General features: G+C 39.8%; 1 protein-coding gene across 3 annotated transcripts in view; it reads left to right on the top strand.

Moving 5' to 3' along the window:
- The first annotated feature begins 2,394 nt into the window (after nt 1–2,394).
- Nucleotides 2,395–22,683, top strand: part of PLCB1 (phospholipase C beta 1) — a 471,912-nt gene continuing 451,623 nt past the window's right edge. For all 3 annotated transcript variants that reach the window (XM_083362231.1, XM_083362232.1, XM_083362233.1), the window contains exon 1: nt 2,395–2,892. In XM_083362231.1, the coding sequence (XP_083218357.1) occupies nt 2,794–2,892 (99 nt within the window). In that variant the 5' untranslated portion in view covers nt 2,395–2,793. The remainder of the gene's footprint in view (nt 2,893–22,683) is intronic.

Genomic DNA, 22,683 nt, shown 5'->3' with positions numbered 1-22,683 from the left:
GACTGCAAATTAAATTCTGCCATTTTCCAAGAGCATCTTCAGTAAAGCAAAGTAAAATCATTTTAGCTTGGGGGAGAGTAGGACAATTTATGAGATAAACCTGAAATATAAAACCATAAAAACTACTATTGCTTTGTGTTGCATTCCCAATATTTCTTTAAAAAATGCAATACTCCAAATCTCCAGTAATAATATTCAACCAAATGATTATATATTTTGTTGCACTAGTATTTCCCCCCCCCCCAAGAAAACAATTTGCAAAGCATTTGTGAGCATTAATAATATATTGCAGGTATGTAAAAGATATAACTGGAATATATAATATGCATTTTTTCTATGCATATGGAAAGCTTTGTGGTAATTAAGGTTAGACAACCATCTTTGCTATTGTTATCTTGAAATAATACAACAATTTAGAAAATAAGATATGGTTTTTAAATTTGATTAAACAGGTGGTAGAACTGTCCAATTTGAAGACGGTGGGTGAAACTTTAGTACTATCTTCATTACTGCTGATATATAATTTTACTGTTTAAAATAGCACGGAAATTGAATAGAAGACAGGAACAAGGATTAATAATTCTTTAAGATGTTTATTAAGACTGAGCTCATCTTAAATTATAGACACAAGGCATCAAAAGAGGCTGAGAAAATTCAGTCTTGAAAGAACTAAAAAGCATCATGAAAATAAACATCTTGATTTTTTTTCAACACCGCAGAATGATTATCATAGTCATTATGATTAAGGAGCACACAATTTCTGAAATATGTTTAGTCATGAAAGAAAATGGCCAGAAATAATTGCACTGACAAAGAAAAGCATGAAGTATTGAAATAATAATCGGAACTATGGATGTGGTGAAAGAGAAGAGACCGAACACCCTGACATTGATAACCCAATGGCTGTATAAACAATTACCCTCATCCTGCCTTGAGAAATTGGTAAAGGAAAATGAGCCATTAGTTTAATAAGAGCATTTTCCTTTCCCCACTGAAAACTGCAGAGGGGAGGTATAGGAGGTGTAGAATAGACAGGCACAAATCTGTGCAGCATTTTTATTCTACCGGTAGCAGTTAACTATAGAATGTTACTGTAGAGGAGTTAAAAAAATCCTTGTGGCATCCATCAGATAACATAAAACAGTTCTTTGGAATGTATCGTACTAGGGCAAAATCGAATGTTAGATAAGAAAAAGTACAGATGTAGTTGAAAGCATGCTGAAATAAACCACTGTTTCATGAAGAAGGGATTCCCCCCCTTCTAAAAATGCTTTTAATTTGTGCCTTTTGGATTAGATCTCTTCCCCCGTTTTAGAAGTGGATCTAGGGTTTACTATAGCTAAACATTGAATTGTGGGATGGCAGATAAGGCTCATAGATACTTTTGCAAGTTAGGGAAAAGGGTGTGTGTCTACGGGAGGTGGGTGGGGTGTACTACAGGATCCATGTAGAATTGAGTTTTGAAAGATGAGCACATCAAGGAGCGCAGCTAATGTAGTTTGTTTAGCTTCAGATCAAAACGTGGATGTGACCCAACTGACGGTGGTTGATTCCATGAACCTTTACTTATTGCAATGGGCGAGCAGAAACTGCAAAGATGGGGCAAGTTCCTCCTGAGTTTTTTTCTTCCATATGGGTGATACCCTGGCTTCCAGACAGATAGGAGCGCCTTTACTAAAAGGAGCAGTGATGGCAGTTGACGAGCCCTGATTTATACGCATTCCCTACTGCTAGTTTATTCAGCTATTAAGTAACTCTCGTCCTCTTTATAGGATACAAAGTGAGCGCAAGAGGTCTTGGGGGCAAAAAAAAGAAAGCAACTGGTGACTTGAAACGATCACCTAATGCGCCTAATTTTTTTTTTAAAAAAACTAAATTTTTGGCACGGCGCGGCTCTTGGCAAACGAGATTGGTAGGGCGAACAGAAACTCTGCGGAGAAGTCAGGACACGGTTTCCTGAAGGCCTCCCGCTCGATCACTCGGTCCGATCTCCTTGAACGACAGGAAGAAAAACAAAACAAAACAAAACATCGCTCGCTCTACGAGCCGCTGGTTCTGGCCTGCGGCTCTCCACCCTTAAAAGGCAGGCTTTCCCATAAGGCTGGCGAGGCGGGCCGCGGCCCTCTAGTTTAGGCACCCCAAGAGCGCACGGAGAGATCCGGCACAGCGATCTTCCCCGCTGTCGGGAAAGGTGTTTTTGTGGTTTTTTTTGCCCGTTGAAGGCGGCGGGCTTCCAGGAGGCCGCATGCCCTGCAAGAGGAGGCGCCCTCGGCCAGCAGGTGGCGCTGTCGGCTTGACTCGCTCGCCTGCGCCCTGAGCGCGGAGAAAAGTTGGGGGAGAAAGAGAGAGAGAGAGAGAGAGAGGAGAGAGAGAGAGAGAGAGAGAGAACCGGGAAGGAGGAAGAGGGCGGCAGCGGTGTTGGCATTTGCCAGAGCAGCGAGGAGCGCCTCGGCGGCATATGTGTGTGCATGTAGGGGGTGCACGCATACATACACGCATGCATGCATGCAGGCAGGGGTGCGTTGCCCTTCTCTCTCTCTCTCTCTATAGGATGTACCGCCGAACGGTTGGCTCTTGGCTGTAGGCTCGCGTGTGGCTCGCCCTTGCCTGGCGAGAAGCGCTTGGCGCTAGTGGCAGCAGCTGCCGCTGCTTCTCTCCTTCTCCCGGTCGGCGTAAGGCGATCCGGGCAAGCTCCTTCCACAAGGCTCGCGTCTTTCCCGGCCGCCAGCACCGCCACCACCGTCTGCCTTTTCCTTCCCTTCTCCGTTGGGAAGCCTCGATGTGCTGCCGCCAATGGCTGGGGCACAGCCAGGAGTCCACGCTCTCCAGCTCCAGCCGGTCCGGGTCTCGGCTAACCTCAAGAAGGGCGCCACCTTTGTCAAGTGGGACGACGTAAGTTTGAGGAGCTCCGCCAGCCCTTTTCTCGGCTTCTCTCTCGCCCGCCCGCCCGCCCCCCTCCCTCCACTCCTCGCTTTACTTTCCCCTTTTTCGGTATAGGGGTGCCCGCGCTTGGAGGGAGGGAGGGGGGTGGAAAGAAACGCAAGTCCTCGCCATGCGACGGGCAGAGCTGATCGATGGAGCGGCATTGCACCATGCGCCGGGAGATGCGTGTAACTCAGCGCGCGCGAGAGCTGCCCGGGGAAGGGGTCGAGGGCATCCGTGCGTGCCTTCGAAGAAGAGACAGCATGGGAGCTGGCCAAGTTTCAGCTGCTTTTGGGCAGCCAGATTCTTTTTTTTTTTTTAATTCCATTTAATATCCCGCCCTTCTCCGACTCAGGGCGGCTTACAAGCTTAGCAGTAGCCTTCATTCTATGTATATGCCTGCTTATTAGGGCTTTCACACACACCCCAAGCGGCATTATTACAAAGTCAGCTTAATTGCCCCCAACAATCTGGGTCCTCATTTTACCTACCTGGGAAGGATGGAAGGCTGAGTCGACCTTGAGCCTGGTGGGACTCGAACCTGCACTGATTGCAGGCAGCTGGTGTTACTTAAGGAGGCATCAGCCCACTGCTCCACCAAGGCTGAACACTGACCGCAGCCCAGCCAGAGAGCAGATGCTTAGCGTGCGGAATATTGAACCATTCGGAGTGTGCCGGGGTTGTCCAGTTAGGAAATTTCCTGCCAGCAGGACGGGGACAGCGAACCACCGTTTAAGGTGCATCTTAGGTGGTCCCTCGTTTCTCCCTAGTTTAATCTGGCAGCTCAGGCTGTAAAAGAGCCAGTCTGTGGGTCAGAATATATATATATCTAAAAACTTCATCTATTCGAACAAGCCGGCCTGGCCTGATGGGTTTGGGTTTTAACATTATTTTAACTAACCTACTACATTGGGCACAATCATTTAACTTTAAATCTTGTATCCTGTATTCTTATTTTTATTGCCCTGTACACCGCCCTGAGTCCTTCGGGAGAAGGGCGGTATATAAATCAAATAAATAAATAAATAAATAAATAAATAAATAAATAAATAAATAAATAAATATACCCCATTTGTTCCTCCAAAAAGATGTGTGGGTGAGAGCGATGAGGCTTTTGAGTGAGTGTGATCCTTCTGACAAGTGGGGGAGTGGGCAGAGAGGAGGTAAAAGGTGCTGCCGGGTTTAAAGTTGGGAAAGGAGCAGGAAGAAGATGGAGCTTGCCAATTTTCCCCCCCTCTGCACTGTAATATTGGAAAAGCTAGAGCATTGGTTCCTGGCAAGTTACCCATAGCAACAAGCGACTCGGTGCATTTATGTGGATTTAGACAAGCAGCTGAAGAAAAACATGCACAGTATGTGTGCTTGTGTGCATGTGTCCTGGAAGGGGGGGGGGCGGGAAAGCATAAAAGGGTAAATGAAATTTGGAATTGGAAAAATAAACGACTCCACCAAAGTGGCAGATATACCAGTAGTGTATATTCTTTGGCTGGAAATATTTTTATACTTTCCAACCATCAGTTTACATGCTGTTTCACAGAACCTTCTTCATAGGATGAATTTGCTAGATTCACACTATTTTATTTTTTTTGGGTAGCGTAATGATCAATTAATAGATACATGCTCTGCTGTTAATGCATTTGAAATTTTTTCCCTTTGCGTAAGCAAAGAAGACATTACTGGTCCCAACAGATGCTCCTATAGTCTGAAAAAGACAATAGAAAAAATAAATGGATAATGGGGTAAGGAAAATAGAGAAGAGGGACCAGTGATTGAAGTTAGACAAAAAGACTCAAAAATTAAATGAGATTTCCTTTTTGGCTCTTTCTCATTATCTTGTTGAGGGCAATAAAAACAAAGATGAGAATGAAAAGTTAGTTTTCTAAGAGGAGTGCTTTTTCAACTTACTTTCTGGTAGGCTTAAGAGCAACATAGCAGATTTGATTCAGAGACCTCATACTTATTTACAATGTGAGTTTCTCACTTTATATACTATTTGTGATCCTTCTGTAATAGGTGTAGGACCTGCACTGTTCTCATGAAAGCTTTTAAACTGTGGTTATGTTTTATTACTTTGGTGGGAGTTTAGCTGAATGATCCAATATACAGTAAAGCTGTATACTGACTTACTTATAGAAAACAAGCTGGTTAAAAAGCTTACTTAATTTGTTTGACCCTTAAAAGTTCAATGTTGGTAATTCTGTAGAAAGCAAACAATCAGACTTTTTTCCACTGGCTAAGAATAAAAGGGCAAGAACAGATTTCCAAGGACACAAAAGCTCAGATAGCTTTATTGTAGAAAAGCGCATAAGCCATTGCAAAAGAATTGCAGTGTTCATTAAATATGAAATGGTTTTATAAGTGAAATTAATGGTACAATTCTTGTACTCTTTCTCCTGCCCAAGTGATGCAATTGCCCCTCTGTCGTTGAGGTTCTCCAATTTCTATCTCTTGTGTTGATCCTGTATCGAGTGTAAATCAGATCTAGTTATCAGGCTGTTTACTGAGTGAAACTAGCTTTTTCATGGACTCTGCATGTTACATGCAGTTACTACTCACTGTGTAAAGCTCTCCCACAAAGCTAGTTTTTTTTTTAATACTATGTCTTTTGAATTGTGGATTTGTAAATAGTGATTTCCAGAGAGAAGAGATAGCAATAAATTGTTAATTTCTAATTGAAATGCTTAGGCAACCTGTATTCATTTTCATATCGATCACTGCACTTTTCTGCTTTTAATACCAATGTAAGTATACTCAGTCCTTCTAGCAAAAAATAATATAAAATATGTTGATCCTTCTACTCTGGTTGATAAGATAACACGAAGCAGCAGTTGGGTACAATTAGCAGTTAAGCTTAAGGAAAAAAAATTCCTTTGGGGTATTTAGCACTGATATGTTCTTCTAAGGGTTAGGATTAGAGACTTTTTAAAACTGATACACAAGTTCAGCAAATTATATTGTAAAAAGTTGTGTTTTAATAAGTTTAAACGTGAAGATTTTTCCCCCTAAAAATACCCAGACGTAAAATTGTTTCAGAAGTTTATTTCATTAGAGATATTACAAGTTGTGGATACAGAATAAAGTTAGTGGTGATCTGTAAAAGAGCATATCAGTTATTCACCATAGTTTGAGGGAGAGATGTTTACTTGAAGAAAATGTTAAAAACAATTAGCCTTTGTCGTAGTCAGGAAGAGTCAGGAAGAGATGCCTGCTAGTTTCCCTGTGAACAGGAGATAAATTTCTGATGTTGTATAGACATTTCTCATCTGGATTTGATTTCATACTAACAACAGCAAATCCCCCTCCCAATCCCCAAATTAGGCAGCTGAAAGTAAGAGAATTTATAGAAACCAGGATATTTGATCTTTTTGACAAGGAAAAAATGAACAGAATCCTGGTACTAAACTGATGCGGTTCGGTTCAGAATTTGCTCAGAGACCTCCTAGAAAATTATTTTGCACGCTATTTGGCATTATGGTGATCTTTGGTTCTAAATAAAATATATTGTTTAAAGAAGTCCACCACAGATCCCTTAATTAACAGGAGTATATTTATTAATAAAAGAATTAGAAAGATAGTGATCAGAAAGCATATTCTCATAGATATCCCGGCTTCTTTTGAGAATTAGGGCTGTGAAATATTTTTCTTGCCAAGTAAACAGAAGCCACATGCCACATTGTAAAGGCAGGAGTCTTCTAGATTAACAGACTCTATGCAGGTATTATTTATTAAAGCAATTTGCCTTTAATTATAACAATGCATAAACTTCAAAGTATACAGATTTGCCAAGTTATTCTATATGCATGGCATCATCTAAGCAATTAGGTTGTTTAAAGCTACAAGACTTACAGATTTAAATATATTTAGATCAAGCCTTCTATGGAAATTCCTTTCAAAAATTCTTCAGACAGCTGCTTAGTCACAATTTACAACAACATGTCATGGGCTACTTGTTCTTTGAAAACGCCATGCCTAAATTACTTTACCTCATTCAATCTATTTTCTTGGCACCACTTCAGGCAACACAGAAGCTATGTTGATGTTGAATTTTGGGAGTGTTGCTTGTCTTAGTATCCTGAAAGAACAAATCCTGACCTCTAAATTTAGCTTGGGTTAAAAATGACCCTGGGAAATAGAAGGTGAATGGTTGCAAGATCTCATGTAATTAGATGTAATCTAATCCTAAAGCCAAGCTATACATGCAGATAAGATAATTTCTCAGCCTCTGTTTCTATGGGTTATGTAATTATAAGGACCAAGTGAGAACTATAGACTTGGGTTATGCTGTTACTTTTTTGAGGCTAAGGGTTACATTTAAATTTTGAGTAGTACAACTTAGGAGTTAAGACAAACAAATATGCACGCTCAAGACAGAAGTGAAATTTAACATATTTAAAGTTATCTAAAAGTAAATACAGGCAATACACTTATGCTCTGTGCATGCTCTGTTCATGTTTTTCTCTTCCATTACTTAAATGTTGTAAATTGATTTCAGGGAATCTTTAAGCACCACTTCAAAGTCTTTAGGGACCACAAATTGTATGGTCCTAATTTGCTTCTTCAGTCCTTTCCACCAATTCAACTGGGGGGTGGGGGAACACAGCTAGTAATATTGTGCCTTTCTGTTAGTGAAGATAAATTTGTGAAAGGACTCCATGTTTACGTATGTATATGTGTGATGTGTGTGTGTGAGAGAGGGCTGTGATTCCAAATAAAATATATACATGCATAAAGGTAAAGGTTCCCCCGCACATGTGTGCTAGTCGTTTCCAACTCTAGGGGCTGGTGCTCATCTCCGTTTCAAAGCCAGAGAGCCAGCGCTTGTCCGAGGATGTCTCCGTGGTCATGTGGCCAGCATGACTAGACGCCAAAGGTGCACGGAACGCTGTTACCTTCCCACCATAATGCTCCCTATTTTTCTACTTGCATTTTGACGTGCTTTCGAACTGCTAGGTTGGCAGAAGCTGGGACGAGTAACAGGCGCTCACTCTGCTACGCGGCACTCGGGATTTGACCCACCAAACTGCCGATCTTCTGATCGACAAGCTCAGTGTCCTAACCCACTGAGCCACCGCGTCCCTCATATACTTGCATACATACATACATACAATACAGCATTCGTTCATTCATTCATTTATTACAAGTAATTTTGTGCCACTTCATTTGAGTAAATCTAAACAGCTTACAGGTAAATGAATCATACAATAGATAACCAAATAATACAAATTATATTTTTATTTATTTTTATTTTAATTCCATTTATATCCCGCCCTTCTCCGAAGACTCAGGGCGGCTTACAAGCTTAGCAGTAGCCTTCATTCTATGTATATGCCTGCTTATTAGGGCTTTCACACACACCCCAGCGGCATTATTACAAAGTCAGCTTAATTGCCCCCAACAATCTGGGTCCTCATTATATGTTAAATTATATGTTATAAACATTTTAACTAATTTCATAAAAGCATAAATATTAGTTTATGTATCTTCTAGGTAACTTAATTGTCAGATTCGTATTCCCAAACACTTCCTTTAGTAATCAGGCTTTTAATAATTTTCTAAATATTAAAAGATTTATCCTTGGTTCTGTTCAGTAGTTTAATAGCAAGAGAAGATATACTTAAATAGAATAGAATGTATTTTTTGTCATAGTGCTATTGCGTAAATAGTGACAAGACAAAATAAGAACTTAGGATATCTGTCTCTTTGTCTTTCTGTAATTGAGGATTCTAATGAAGTAGAAAATAAGTCATAAAAAAACTCATTTACTGCTTGGGAAAAACATGATCAGTTAATCGTGTTGATGAAGCTTTTTGAAACTGGCATATATATGAGGGACTATATTGAAAGGTGACAGAAATTGGTCTCAGTTCAGATTTCACAGCTAAATTTAAATTGCTGAAATAAGAAGCAAAGGATATATTGGATATGGGAAGAATGAGAGGGGTCAGAAATTACAAACATTTAAATAGATTGAAAATGTCAGGTGGGACAAAAACCCATTTGCTCTCAAGGATCTGAGTTGACGTTCAATGAACACATGAATGAATATTTGAAAATAAAATAGTCCCCTGAGATTGAAGCATCTAACAAATTTTAATATATTTCTCTTATAAATTTTGGAATATGAGCCACTATGGGGTACTAATTATGTTGAAATAGAATGGAGGAGATACAGGTTCAAGTTCCCGCTTGCCCATAATACTTCCAGTGGCGTTTGGGGCCAATCAAGACTATCCAGATCCAATCATCCTCATAGGGTTGAGGGGAGAGTAAAATATTGTTTACATTGCTAGGTAAGAATGGAGATTGGAACCTGCACGTCTTGCTCACAAGACTTTTCATCTAATGTCAAAGCTTCTGTTCAAGAGATCAGTTCAAAAATGGGGCAAGAAATACATTTTTACTGCAACTGGCTGGAGTGAACGATGTGAGAGAAAGCGAGAGAGAATAGAAAAGCTGTGGCTACATCTGCTCTTTGCTTCCACCCTGCATTACTTGTGACCTCTAACAAATTAGGTTCTTGATGTTAAAATTGTCACCCATCCTAGTGCAGAGATCTAAAACTCAAATAATCAAATGTGTCACACGAGGACATGCTCATTAGTCCAAAGGCTTCTTCAAGGTATCGGATTATTTCCTTTATGATGCATTTGACTTTTCCCCCCCAAAGACTGTTTATTTATTCATTCACCCACTCATTCAATTTATATAGCTGCCATCTCACCTTTACCCAGTGCTTTTTTTGTAAAAGAAAAAGGTGCCGGAACTCACACATGTCATACAAACCACCTTGCCTACCCTACAAGGTTCCATCCAAAAAAGGTGCCGGAACTCCGTTCTGAGCATTCTATGAGGAAAAAAGCCCTGCCTTTACCAGACTCTAGGTGGCTCACAATAAAACAAAAATCACAAAATAAGACACTATAAAAACAACATATAAAACAAACAGAACATACAGCCAGACATAATCTCACAAATGAAGGAGGCTATACGTGTCCCAGGATAATATTGCAGGATCCAATCTGGGTCAGTCACTGGGACCAGAGGTTTTTTTCTTCCGAGCTTTGGGCTTCATGCTGGAGCCTATCCTCAGGGAACTTATACCTTCGAAACTTTTACAGGGAAATAAAAATTTGCTTGTTGTTTTTCTTTTACAGCTAAGTTTTTTTCCCTAGCTATCATTTCACTTATCACAAAATTTGCTGGTGCTGAATTTTCACAAGACTTGGGGGAAAAAGATGCTTGGCAAATATGTCGATGAAGATTCTCAGTCATCCAGGTAACGTCTTGAAAATTGAATCATGGCAACTGGACGTATTCTTTGTTTGTTTGAGTCGTTGTTGCCCTGATTCAATTTTCTAGACAGTTTTGCCTGAATGGGAATCTTCTTTGACATATTGCTATGCACTTTGGGGAAGGAACCTTGAGGTTGGTACAGAAGAGTTAGTACATTCTAATGATTGAACCAACATGCTCAGACTGAGAAAGCTGGTCAGATGAGCAACGAAACATCTCACACCAACAAAAAATAAATCTTGTTGCCTTGATTCAAATTTTGGCAAATGCTGCCAAGTTGCAGAACTTTTTCCTCTCATCCCCCTACCCAATGATTTCATGTTATTTTTTTCAGGACCCATAAGCATACTCTTGGGAATAATAATAATTTGCTAAATAACAGCTTTTATCCGTGGGCTGTTAGGCTCTTGAAAGGGAAATAATTTTATAATTTTATGTATGATTGACTTGCGAGGCCGGTGTGTTGTGCAATTAGCTTACATGGTGTAACAAGATGGTGGGTTTGTTGTCACTGTGAGTTGTGCTGGTGGGGGCACGAAGGGAGGCTCAGCCAATCTCAATGTATACATGGTTGTACTTTGACAATAAAGGTTCATTCATTCATAAGGACTGGATTTTACTTTTATAAATACCTATTCTCCCATTTGTGTTGGAAAATGCTTTATTTCTTCCACAAATAGTTTTTGGACTCTGAAGCCATTAAAGATGCTATAACCTTAATATGGATGTCATTAATACATAGCCAATTGTCCAAATGATGTCCAGAGATTACCTTTGACTTGACTTCTTGTAATACACAAAAGAACATTGCATAGGATTGGGCAACAGCACCTCTCTGTTTATTTAGTGCTGTTAATGTCACTAACCCATAGCAAGTTGTGTATCAGAACTGTTTCTGTAACCTTTTGGAGAATAATACTGATGTCAGTTGAGGCCTGTAGAGGATGCAGTTGCCAACAGAATGACTTGGTTCTCTTGGTAGACATGGTGTCCAACAAGATGGGAAGGGTGTGGTATAATGCAGTGGGCAGTAATGCACACAAATGGTTGTGCAGTGCAGTGTGCATTGAGAATGTGCAGTGACCATTAGGGGTTTTGATAAGTGTTGGAAGTAGTTAGGTGGTATATGGATCTTGCAACGAAATCAATTGAGATGCCTTCTATGCCATTCCTACCAGATTTGGTTCTAGACCACCACCATGCACAGGGGTTGTGGATTCTTCTACTGCTTCTCTTCTACTGTATGGCCTTCCCTCCACCTGGGTTGTCTTAAGAGTATGAAGGATCAAAATGATCATAGCTTGGGCAAGGGTGGGGGAGTGTTCCTCCTATCACCAACACACCTGCCACTACTCCAATTTCTCCATTTTATAGTATAATGAGAAGCACAGTCCATGTCTTGGTAGTGAGTTGTCAGGATCCAGCACTTGGATGTGGGGTTAGCGGTGCAAGAACACCTTGACTGATCCTGTCTGGAGATACAATCCGGCCCAAAATTTCTATTGCTAAATGAGACAGCTGTTAAGTGAATTTTGCCGCATTTTACGACCTTTCTTGCCATAGTTGTTAAGTGAATCACTGTAGTTGTTAGTAACTCAGTTGTTAAGTGAATCTGGCTTCTCCAATGACTTTGGTTGTCAGAAGGTCACAAAAGGTGATCACATGACCCTGGGACACTGTCATAAATATGAGTCAATTTCTAAGCATCTGAATTTTGACCACATGACCATAGAGATGCTACAATAGCTGTAAGAGTGAAAAATGGTCATAAGTCACTTTTTCCAATGCTGTTGTAACTTGAAACAGTCACTAAATGAACTCTTGTAAGTTGAGGACATATTCTCTAAAACTAACAAGGAGGAGCTGAAACCTTCTCGTGGCTTGACCTGTCTGGAGCTATGAATTGAAGATCCTGGTCCTCCTTTCTTGTCAACTCTATGGGAGTTCAGGCAAGCTGCTGACCTCCTTTTGACCACTGCTCTCGTGCTAAGTGAGCGTTGTGTTGTCTGCCCTGACTGATCTAGAGGGCTGCATACAGTCTAGGCTCTAGGGCATCTCTAAAAGTATTAAATATATTTTTAAATATGCCATATTATACATGTGCCTCTGGCAGAACGTACCGTCTAGATTTAATGTATAAAGCTGCAATACTACTTATCCCTTTGTGGAAACAGGCAACATTCCCTAACACTTTAGTTCAAGTTGTACTTGAAAGGCATTCCAAATACCTCCAAGTCCTGCATATTCAGAGGAGGTAGTGCCTGGATTTTGGCTGGGCTCATCTATTGGGCCACATCATAAATCGTGATTTACCCTAATAGCTGGGTTCACTGAATATGCTAATCCATGACAAAGCAGGCCTCAATGAAATGCCTGGTATGCAAAACCATCCCTTATGAAATATACCAGAATCAATCTGTTTTCAAATTCAATAAGAAGGCCCTTCCATGCGGAATTCTACTCAAGGGGAGGAATGGGCAAGTTGGTGGTTTTCTCAGCAGCCTCAGCAATGTGGGCAATGTAACTCAGCAACATCTGGAGATTTGCAGCTACTCCGTTCCTGCTCTAAGGTTAGTAATAGTTCTGTCCCGCTTCATGTAACAGAGTTACTTCTCTTCTGCCCTTCCTTTCCTAAGCAGGATGTGATGAAGGGCAGAACGAAGAACAGGATCAGAAAAGACAGCAGTACAGACTTTCATGGTTACTTGATTACCCCAAAATGTTTAAACATACAACATGGCATTCCTTGCGTCATTTAAGGGGTGTAGTTTACATGTTGCAATGCACGTTTCATCACTTGCCCCTTCTTGCTCCCCTTGCTATGACTGGAGGGAAGCCAGTGGGACCATTATTGCAAGAAAAATAATAGTTTAGAAATACCTTCCTATTATGCTTTCCAGGTGAGCTAGTTTTGACTACGTTGAAAATTCTGGAAGTTATGTACCGTAATTATAAATTACATTATTTGTAGGGTACCAAGTTGGGAGATTTTCTTAAAACATAGATGGGCAAACCAGTACCACTTATGATGTCCACAATGCACAGAGGAATTGACACCAGATTTAATGAGCAAGTTCTAAAATTTGGATCCTTCAGAATTACTGTTCATATCTGACTTGATGCCGAGTAAACAGAAATGTCAGCTGTTTAAATAAAACTATGGAAGTATGAAAACTTAAATATCATTACTGAGTTCTTTATTTTCCTCCGGAACATAATGGGAAGGTCTGTAAGTCCTTCTGTGTATATTGGCTAAGGTTGCTACGATCACAGAAAATCATAATAATAATTATGGGACCACTATGACTGCATATCGGATTCATACATTTGCGCGTGAATTCTAATATTTGGCTAACTATTGAGCTGAAAGTATTTTGGAAACTTGAGCTTAGTTTGCATTTTGTTGGACTATTGTGCCCTGTTAATTTTATCCTTAATAGCTTATACACCAGTTGAAATAATATAATTTAACTAATGGTTGTGCTAGAATAAACCACTGCTAATTCACTGAATATCCAATTTGGCATTGCTTCTACTTGGCAGTTGAGTGATGGGCAGTATCTCTTTCAGTGCTTTATAGCTCTATTCTAATGTATGTCAGGTTAATGAGATGTAGAGTCCATTGTACTAAGAGATTACTGTTAGGTAAGTATTATTGCAATTTTAAGAATTATTGCAATTTTAAGAATTATCCGTAAGATCTGGCTTGAAAAGAGGTCAGAACAGTATAGTATGTTGCCAGACAGATTCTAAGGATTTGTCAGCTGATATACATGGCGATTATAAGATAATAAAATAACCTGAAGATGGGTTCCTTTAGAAAAGTCTTAGGATCCATTGTAGAGAGCACGTGTCTATTTATTTCTGAGTAACCTTTTAATGTAGGTGTGCAATCCTGGCTTCTAGATCAAAAGGCTCACAAATAATAAATTTGGGGGAAACAGATTTTATTCTTGGGGAACCATTGCCAGTTAAAACAGAGGTAACAAGATATAACAACCATTCATATAACAACCACTCACTCAGTGACTATTTCTACTTAGACCAGGGGTCTACAAACTTAGCAACTTTAAGACCAATGGACTTCAACTCCCAGAACTCTCAACCAGCCATGATGGCTGAGGAATTCTGGGAGTTGAAGTCCACAAGTCTTAAAAGTGCCAAGTTTGAAGACCCCTGACTTAGACAGTGCTGAACAAGGAGGAGTTATAACTGTTCCTCATACATATAGCTGTCACAGTGTCCATGTGGTCATGTAACTGCACTTTGCAATCTTCCTTGCTCGTTTCTGACAGTTGTTTCTGTCAGCCAATGAGGAAACGCAGGAAATCATGGTCACTTGAAGTCCTCACTTAACAACCTGCATGGTCCTCACTGAATAGTAACTGGGACTGCCAGAACTGTCATCTCTGAAGTGGTGCAGTCACATGGTTTTGTTGTTTTTTTTACTTATGACCACGTTGCTTATTGACTGAGTTTCCGGTCGCAATTAGTATGCTGAGTAGGGACTACCCATCCTTACTTCATGCAAACTTTTGGGTATGGAATTTTGAGACTATGTTAGTGGCTGCCATTAGGAGAGGTTTACTTATTCAGAAAATGACTTGAAATCAGTGTTTTCAACCACCCCCCCCCCCAAAAAAAAACATTTAAACCAGAGTGTGCCAAAGTGGTCAACGGTCCCTCAAGAGTCAATGGAGTATCCAAGAATTTGATGATGTTGTTGTTGTTATCATCATTCATTCATTCATTCATTCATTCATTCATTCATTCATTCATAGTGCTACGTTTTTTAATAAATTGTTTTCATTTAATAAATACTTGAGGGTCAATGAACATTCTGAAACTTCTTGTAGGGGCCAACGAGCTGAAGAATTTGAGGATTCCTGATCTAAATTAAAAAAAGAATATAGAACAGGGGTGTCAAACTCAATTTCATTGAGGGCTGCATCAGCATTGTGGTTGCCCTCAGGGGGCCGGGTGGGTATGGCCAGGGTGGGCGTGGCCTACTGGGTGGGCGTGGCTAGAGTGCGTATGGCCTACTGGGTGGGCGTGGCCAGCTCTACATTGTTCTCATCAAGGGTGCCTATGGGGGCCTGGGCAGGAGTGGGACAGATCTGAGGGTCTCTGGCAAAAGGAGGGTCTCTGGGCCAGGGCCAAGGCAGTGGGGGCCGCTCCCTCAGTGTTTCCAGGATGACTTTGCGGGCCACATGAAACCACTTCGCGGGCTGGATCTGGCCCCCGGGCCTTGTGTTTGACATGTCTGATATAGAAGATGGTTCCCTGTCACCCTTTCTAATTTTCTGGAGTGCTTACCACCCTAGCATTTCTTGGTTATTCTTGTTGTTTTCTGAACGGTTATAAAATATTGGGATGCCAGCACTCATCATTTTTACCGTCTAAAATTATTTACTTGAGCCAGTGTGAACTGACATGTATTCTTATAAATAAATGCAATGTTAGAAGTCGACTCTTTGGTTTGCAACATTCCAGTCTCCCATTTAGCTTTACTTTTTAATATTAAGAGGAATTCAGATGGGTAGGGGGATGGCAACGGTCATGGCAGCCCAAGGCTTTCTGTTGCCTGAACCTCCTGCAAAAGGAATTTAATATGCTCATGAAATACCAGAATATTAATATGGCCACTGTATGATTAAAGTTAAAGCTAAACATCAGAGCATATTGCATCGAAAATGAAGATTCCTGTGCTATACCCCGAAGTCTTTACCTGTTAAGAGGAACAAATAAATTCACATGTTTTCAGGAGAACGGGAAAGAACCTTATATTCTCAGAGGTAACTGGGTGTAATGGTATGTAGGAATCATCTTGGGGGAGAGAAGGAAGACCCCCCTACTAGACTTTGGTCAGATAAGAGGCAATTGGGTCAACAGAAGGAATGGGGATGTGGCAAACATCTCAAAAGGGACCCTCCCTATTTCTTAGACTGGAAAGTTAAGGGGAGGAGGGAGATGTACTTTTATACTTTTTTTAAAAAAATTCCATTTATATCCTGCCCTTCTCCGAAGACTCAGGGCGGCTTACAAGCTTAGCAGTAGCCTTCATTCTATGTATATGCCTGCTTATTAGGGCTTTCACACACACACCCCAAGCGGCATTATTACAAAGTCAGCTTAATTGCCCCCAACAATCTGGGTCCTCATTTTACCTACCTCGGAAGGATGGAAGGCTGAGTCAACCTTGAGCCTGGTGGGACTCGAACCTGCACTGATTGCAGGCAGCTGGTGTTACTTAAGGAGGCATACTTACAAGGTTGATGTCAGCCTTACCAAGTAGTGCGAACAAGAAGCACTAGCTTTAAGTTTATTGTAAGGTTGCATTAACAGAATCTTGTAAATCTGAAAGTACATCTCTCTCCCCTTGCCAAGAAAAAAAAAGGAGGGGTCCCTTCTGTGAACTCTGCTGCCTCTGATCTGACCAATGTCTAGTCTGCGGCTTTTCGTCCTGTCTCCCAAGATCATTCCCTACTAGACTGGACATGGGGCTAAATTGAGGGTTAATCCAGAGACCTTGTTATAGCTCTGATTGTCCAAACGTGTTTTTATCTTTGTTAACAAGTTGGGATTTCTGATACATGAAGGCGCTCTTTTAGTATGTGCTACTTTGGTCTGCCTTCATTCTTTTTTCGTAACTCATCTCTAAGAACTGTAATAGTCCAGTGAGGAAGTGTTGTGAATGGAAGTATTTGATTTAAGAGCAAGTTACCCATTAAGGGTGTGGTGTCTCTTGTACTCTTATAGCATTATACTGGTGGTTTTTTAAAACTGAAATTTTCATGAAAAAGGTCCTAGCTCTCATGAGAAATATTCCTTGCTGAGTTATGAAAGCACCAAACTAAATACTACTAAAATCAGGGGGTCTTCAAACTCGGCAGTTTTATGACTCGTGGACTTCAACTCCCAGAATTCCTCAGCCAGGCACGCTGACTAAAATCGTAAGCATAATACAGAACAGCACTTAATATTGCAGATGGGTTTAATGATCATATAAATATTTATTTAGCCTATTTTTAGCCTTTATTATTTTTAGAAATAACTCAAGTGGATAAATTCATTAGTTTATTAAGGTCTTGGTTACATACTCTGCCAAGATCCTGGACAAAGACTTTTATAAGCACTTGTTTTCCAAAATTCTTGAGTGGGGTTTCTTGGGTATTACATCTACACTAAGGTGCATGTGTGTTGTGACCCTTTCTGGTAAATTATTTTATTGAGCTTCCTATTCTAGCTCTTGTCAATGAGACATGTTCTTCATAGTAAGGGGCACAATCTCTTATCCACCACAAAAAACCACATTTATGTCCTTGGATATATGTCACAGTGTGATAAAAAGAGAAGTTCAAAAACTTGGAGGACACCAAATTATAAAATGTGATTGTTCAGCCCTCTACTTGGATTATTTTTAATGGACTGTGCTGGATTTGAACTTGGTGCCTTCTTTCATGCAATGAATAATGTTACTCTACCTATATTATCGTACATGGCTGTACTTATTTTTTAAAATGAATATTGGGGAGTCTCCTATATACATTCCTTGATTTGATTGCTTCCATACATATTACCCGGCAATTGTGGTAGAACATATAACAACTTTCCTACCTCAAATAACCTTACATTTTATATTTTGCCTCTTCGGTCATGTTATTCTATGGTGTTAACTGGCTTGTTTTAATTTAGTAGAGCTGCTAAGCTAGTGTATTGGTTAATTTGTGCTAAACTAATAAACACTTGGGTAAATAGGCTTTTAGTAAACCCTTGTAAGAAGAGGGCATCTGTATAAAGTAGATCTTTATATAATACTGCTAGCCAGAATAGCACATTCATAATTAGATCAAGGCTCAAATTCTGAAGCTTCTTCAGAGATACTTGAAGAGATTTCTTGGTATACAGTATTTTTACTTATTGTGCCTCTCCTTTTGTAAGTATTTGTCCTTGTTCCTCTTATTTAGAATGTTGCGATCAATTTAAATACCCAAAAAAGATAAAGCGTCTAGCACCTCTGTATTTAATTTTAGTTTTTGTTTTTCCTCTTCCAGGAGAAACTAATTTTTTTTTTGCTAAATTGAATATATAATTGGCTTCTGAACCCAAGCTCAATGTGACCTTTTATACCATTGCATTCCATATGTTTCTTTCTCTGAAATAATAATTGGATGGAGCCCCTAATAAAACTTGAACTATGATGTGAAAATGGAAATATTTAATACTAAAAAAAAATCAGGGTTTTCCTTGATAACAATGGTCCTCCCAAAGAATTAGTGGTTTTATCCTTCAGAGTGCCATTATAAGAAATTGAGAGAGATAATTTTTGTCAGTAAAACCTAATTGGAAGTGTGCTAACCAGATAGTTTTCTCCAATAGTTTCAGTGGGGAAAAAAGAGAAGTTACTCAGTGGACAGGTTTACCCATCACATAATATAATTTAGATAGGTTTTCCTTGACACATTTTAATAACTAAGCCAGTTGACTAAGCATGTAATGAATGAAGACAAATATACGTGTCCCAGGATAATGCTGCAGGATCCAATCTGATCAGTCACTGGGACTTCCGAGATTTTGGATTTGTGCTGGAGCCCATCCTTAGGGAACTTCTCTCTCCAGAATGTGAAAAGTTCCCTGAGGATGGGCTCCAGAATGAGTCCAAAAGCTTGGAAGACTAAACCTCTGATGCCAGTAACCAATCCAGATTGGATCCTAAGTAAATAATACCTTAACTTGACAATATCATTACGTTATATAACTGGATGCCATAGAAGCAAATGGGCTGTTATTTTAGTGGTATGGAATGACTTGGTCTATTTATATTACCGTATCAAATAAATAATTTTAATGCTCCCTTCCTAGCCAACATAGACAATACTTGCATGCATTAGGTATTATGGGATTTGTAATCCAAGTACGTATAGAATGCACCATTTTAGAACAGGATGAATTTCTATAATAGCTCTTCACACTAAATTTTCATAAAATTTTATTGTTCAATACGTGAAACGTGGTGTATAAAAAGAAAGTCTGCTCCTTAAGTGCTTTGGGTCTTTGTGCTTTGGAGCCATATGAGAAGCCAATAAGTCTAAGTAACAGGAAGTTGAACAGTGAAAAAATAAAAAAATGTTTTGTCAGTCCTGCAACTCCTTGTCTAAAGTTGGAGGTGAGGTAAATGGAGATGGGGGGGGGAGTTGAAATATTAACAAAGTGGATTAATTCAGATCAGCACAAAGTACCAGTTAACCAGGTAACAGTTGGGCATTCATTTGGTGATTTAGAACTACACAACATTTGGGATGGGGTGGCGGGGGGGGGGGCTGTTGAAAACTACAAACCAGAGGGCTGGGCTATTTTTTTTTAATTGTGCTATGTCTATTGTATAATTTAATAGCACAGTGTTTATCACTTTTCCAACTCATAGTAGCAGGAAAAAGTGCCATTATTTTTCGGAAATTGTGGTCATAAAAGGCTGTGAAAATATAAAAGTAAAGTCTGAAGCCGTATGCATATCCAGCTAATGTTGCAGATTACCTTCACAGGTTTTAGCCCTATTAAGAAAATAATTAAAAGTAATATGAATACATTTCCTCCTGAGCAGGCATATAATAAGGTTGGCTGAGAAGCTACGTAAAATTGGGCCTGGTTAGTGCTTAAGGCGCCTTTCAAGAAATTTTAGGGGCGTCGGCTAGGCTTGAAAGTTGAAAAACCAATTTGGAAGAAAGAAGTGACTATTAAGATTTATCGAGTCACCAAACCTTATTTGAAGTTTCTTTCTTTTTTTTCTTGATTAAAGCTAGCTTCCAGATGTGTTGATTATGACTCTCACAAGTCCAGCCAGTACTCAGGGATTATCAGAGTAGGATCCAACGCACACCAAAAGTAAATTCAACTGATTTGTTTAAATGGACAAAATCCCATTAGATCAATTAATGATATAAGATTTTAGTGTTTCTTCAGAATAATCTTATGGGTTTCTCACTTTTTTTATATTTTATTTCAGTGCCCACACCAAGATAAGCTGCAATATTTTTGCTGTTTACCACTGCTCCTAAGATCATAGGTTGAGGATTATTGATCTAAGGCAGACATGTCAAACACAAGGCCCGGGGGCTGGATCTGGCCCACGAAGTGGTTTCATGTGGCCCGCGAAGCCATCCTGGAAACAGTGAGGGAACGGCCCCCACTGCCTTGGCCCTGGCCCAGAAACCCTCCTTCTGCCAGAGACCCTCAGATCTGTCCCACTCCTGCCCAGGCCTCCATAGGCACCCTTGATGCGAACGATGTAGAGCTGGCTATGCCCACCCAGTAGGCCATACGCACTCTAGCCACACCCACCCAGTAGGCCACGCCCACCCTGGCCATACCCACCCGGCCCCTTGAGGCCAACCTCAACGCTGATGCGGCCCTCAATGAAATTGAGTTTGACACCCCTGATCTAAGGGGAGCCAAACTGCTAAAGGAATTCAACTATGTGATATATATTAAACCAAAGGTAGACTTCGTCCACATTATAAACAAGCAAAAGGTCGGAAAAGATTTATGCCAGAGTTCTGCCTGGAATCCATTTTCAGTGCCAGAACTTAATGCTAGAACAAATGAACTAAGCATATTTCTAAATATCCCATAGCTCCAAGGAATGCACGTCATTCATCCCTAAAAACAGCAGAGCTACTGTGTTTCATCAAGGTTAAAACAAAGTGATTCTGGGTTATTGGAGCTTTCACACTTCGCTCTCCCAGCGAAGCACAATACAAAAGGTTCCTCTACTCCTGAAGGACCTGATTTCAAACAGTCCTGATTCTTTTCAAGATATCTACAACAGGTCACTTTGGAAATGTTCATATGCAAAGCCAGAATAATGGCCTGATCCATGTTATCCTTCTTAAGAAAAACAAAATGTCTTAGTATGATATTTAACCCCTGTTAAGTATCTGGTGCATTATTTTAAGTGTCTAAAATTATAATCTAAGGTACCCAAAGCCAGTACAACTTTGGTTTCCAAGAGTAGATCCTTTTATGTAGCCAGAAATTCAGGGTCTGCTCCCCAGGTAAAGAGGTGCCTAAAGACTTGAATTGTAGAAGTCTAAAAACCCATAGATGGAAGAAACAAAGGGACATAAAATAGCATGTTCATTTGTTATGCACCGTTAAGTTTATGATTTAGTGAAGGGAGGAAGAGAATGGAGCAGAGATCCAATCGAGGAAGAGGGCTTGGTTGGCTGAAGTGGCAAGGAAGACTTTATTGGGCAGTGGGTTTTTGTTTTGCAGTCTTCTTATTTCTTATTCAACATAGTTAGGGAGTGCATTATCTGGTTTTGGAAATATAGTAGTTGCTTTCAGAAATACAGCTAAAATATTTGTAGAAATAATAGGTCAGAAGAAGTTGTTTCAGTTTTTCCCCTTTATAAATATAAAAGAACTATATAGTGGGAAAACTGGTAGATACTGGCTGTCTTGCATATTGTTGCAGAACTATCCAGCCATTACTGAATATATAAACCCAGTCAGAGTCGTGTGACAGATGCTTGGGACAAACAGCTCCAAATGACTATGATACCCTGTAGGTATAGCAACAAAAGGCAATAAAATAAGTATAGGCCATTAGTCAGTGTGCATTGGGAGAAATCTGCATATAATCATCTTGGAAAAGCTATGATTCTGCATCAGAATTTTAAAGCTTTTAGTTGCCCAATGTTCCCCTCAAAAGCTCCCCATGCTCCATGATTGGAATTGGCAAAGTATAGATGAGTTAATGATTTAATCACCTCTGCTGCACTGTGTTTTGGTAATGGCATATTCTTTGATGGATAAACCAGTGAGAAAGATGAAAGCTCTACTGATGCTGGTTCAGAGAACAAACCTTTATTTTACCTTCCTTGCTTCCCTCCCCCCATTTTTTTTTGGCCATTGGGTTTTCTCAATTAAATCGGTATACAGGATACACACTATTAGTCATTTAAATTTTATATTTGAAATATGTGGTAGATACAAATACAGGGAGCCAAGAAAAAGTAAAGTTAAAATGAATAAAGTTTGCTGAACAGATATTGCTTAGAGTAAACAATAAGCAGATAAACTTTTTTCCTGAAGTATTTGCCTTAATCAATGCAGACGCCAGCTGTTCCCCCGCCACATCTTTTGCAAATCTAAGTTTCACTTCAAGGATTACAATTAGGCAGATGGATTTCTTATGGAAAAAATATATTATTGCTGCAGTTTTCATGACTCTGTCAGGAATCATATACCAGGGAAAATGTCCCAAGAAGCTTAAGAGGGAATATTTTATTAACATTTTCTGAGAAATATTCCAATACTGCAAAGACTAATACCAGATTCTGACTTTTAATATTTATTTTTATCCCGCCCTTATTATATTTTATAAATAATCCAAGATGATGAATGTATCTAATATTGCTTCCTCTTCCCATTTTCCCTACAACGACAACCCTGTTAGGTGGGTTGGGT

Source organism: Vipera ursinii (assembly GCF_947247035.1).
Source record: "Vipera ursinii genome assembly, chromosome: 1".
Lineage (NCBI taxonomy): Eukaryota > Metazoa > Chordata > Lepidosauria > Squamata > Viperidae > Vipera > Vipera ursinii.
This window is presented reverse-complemented; position numbering and strand designations above follow the sequence as displayed.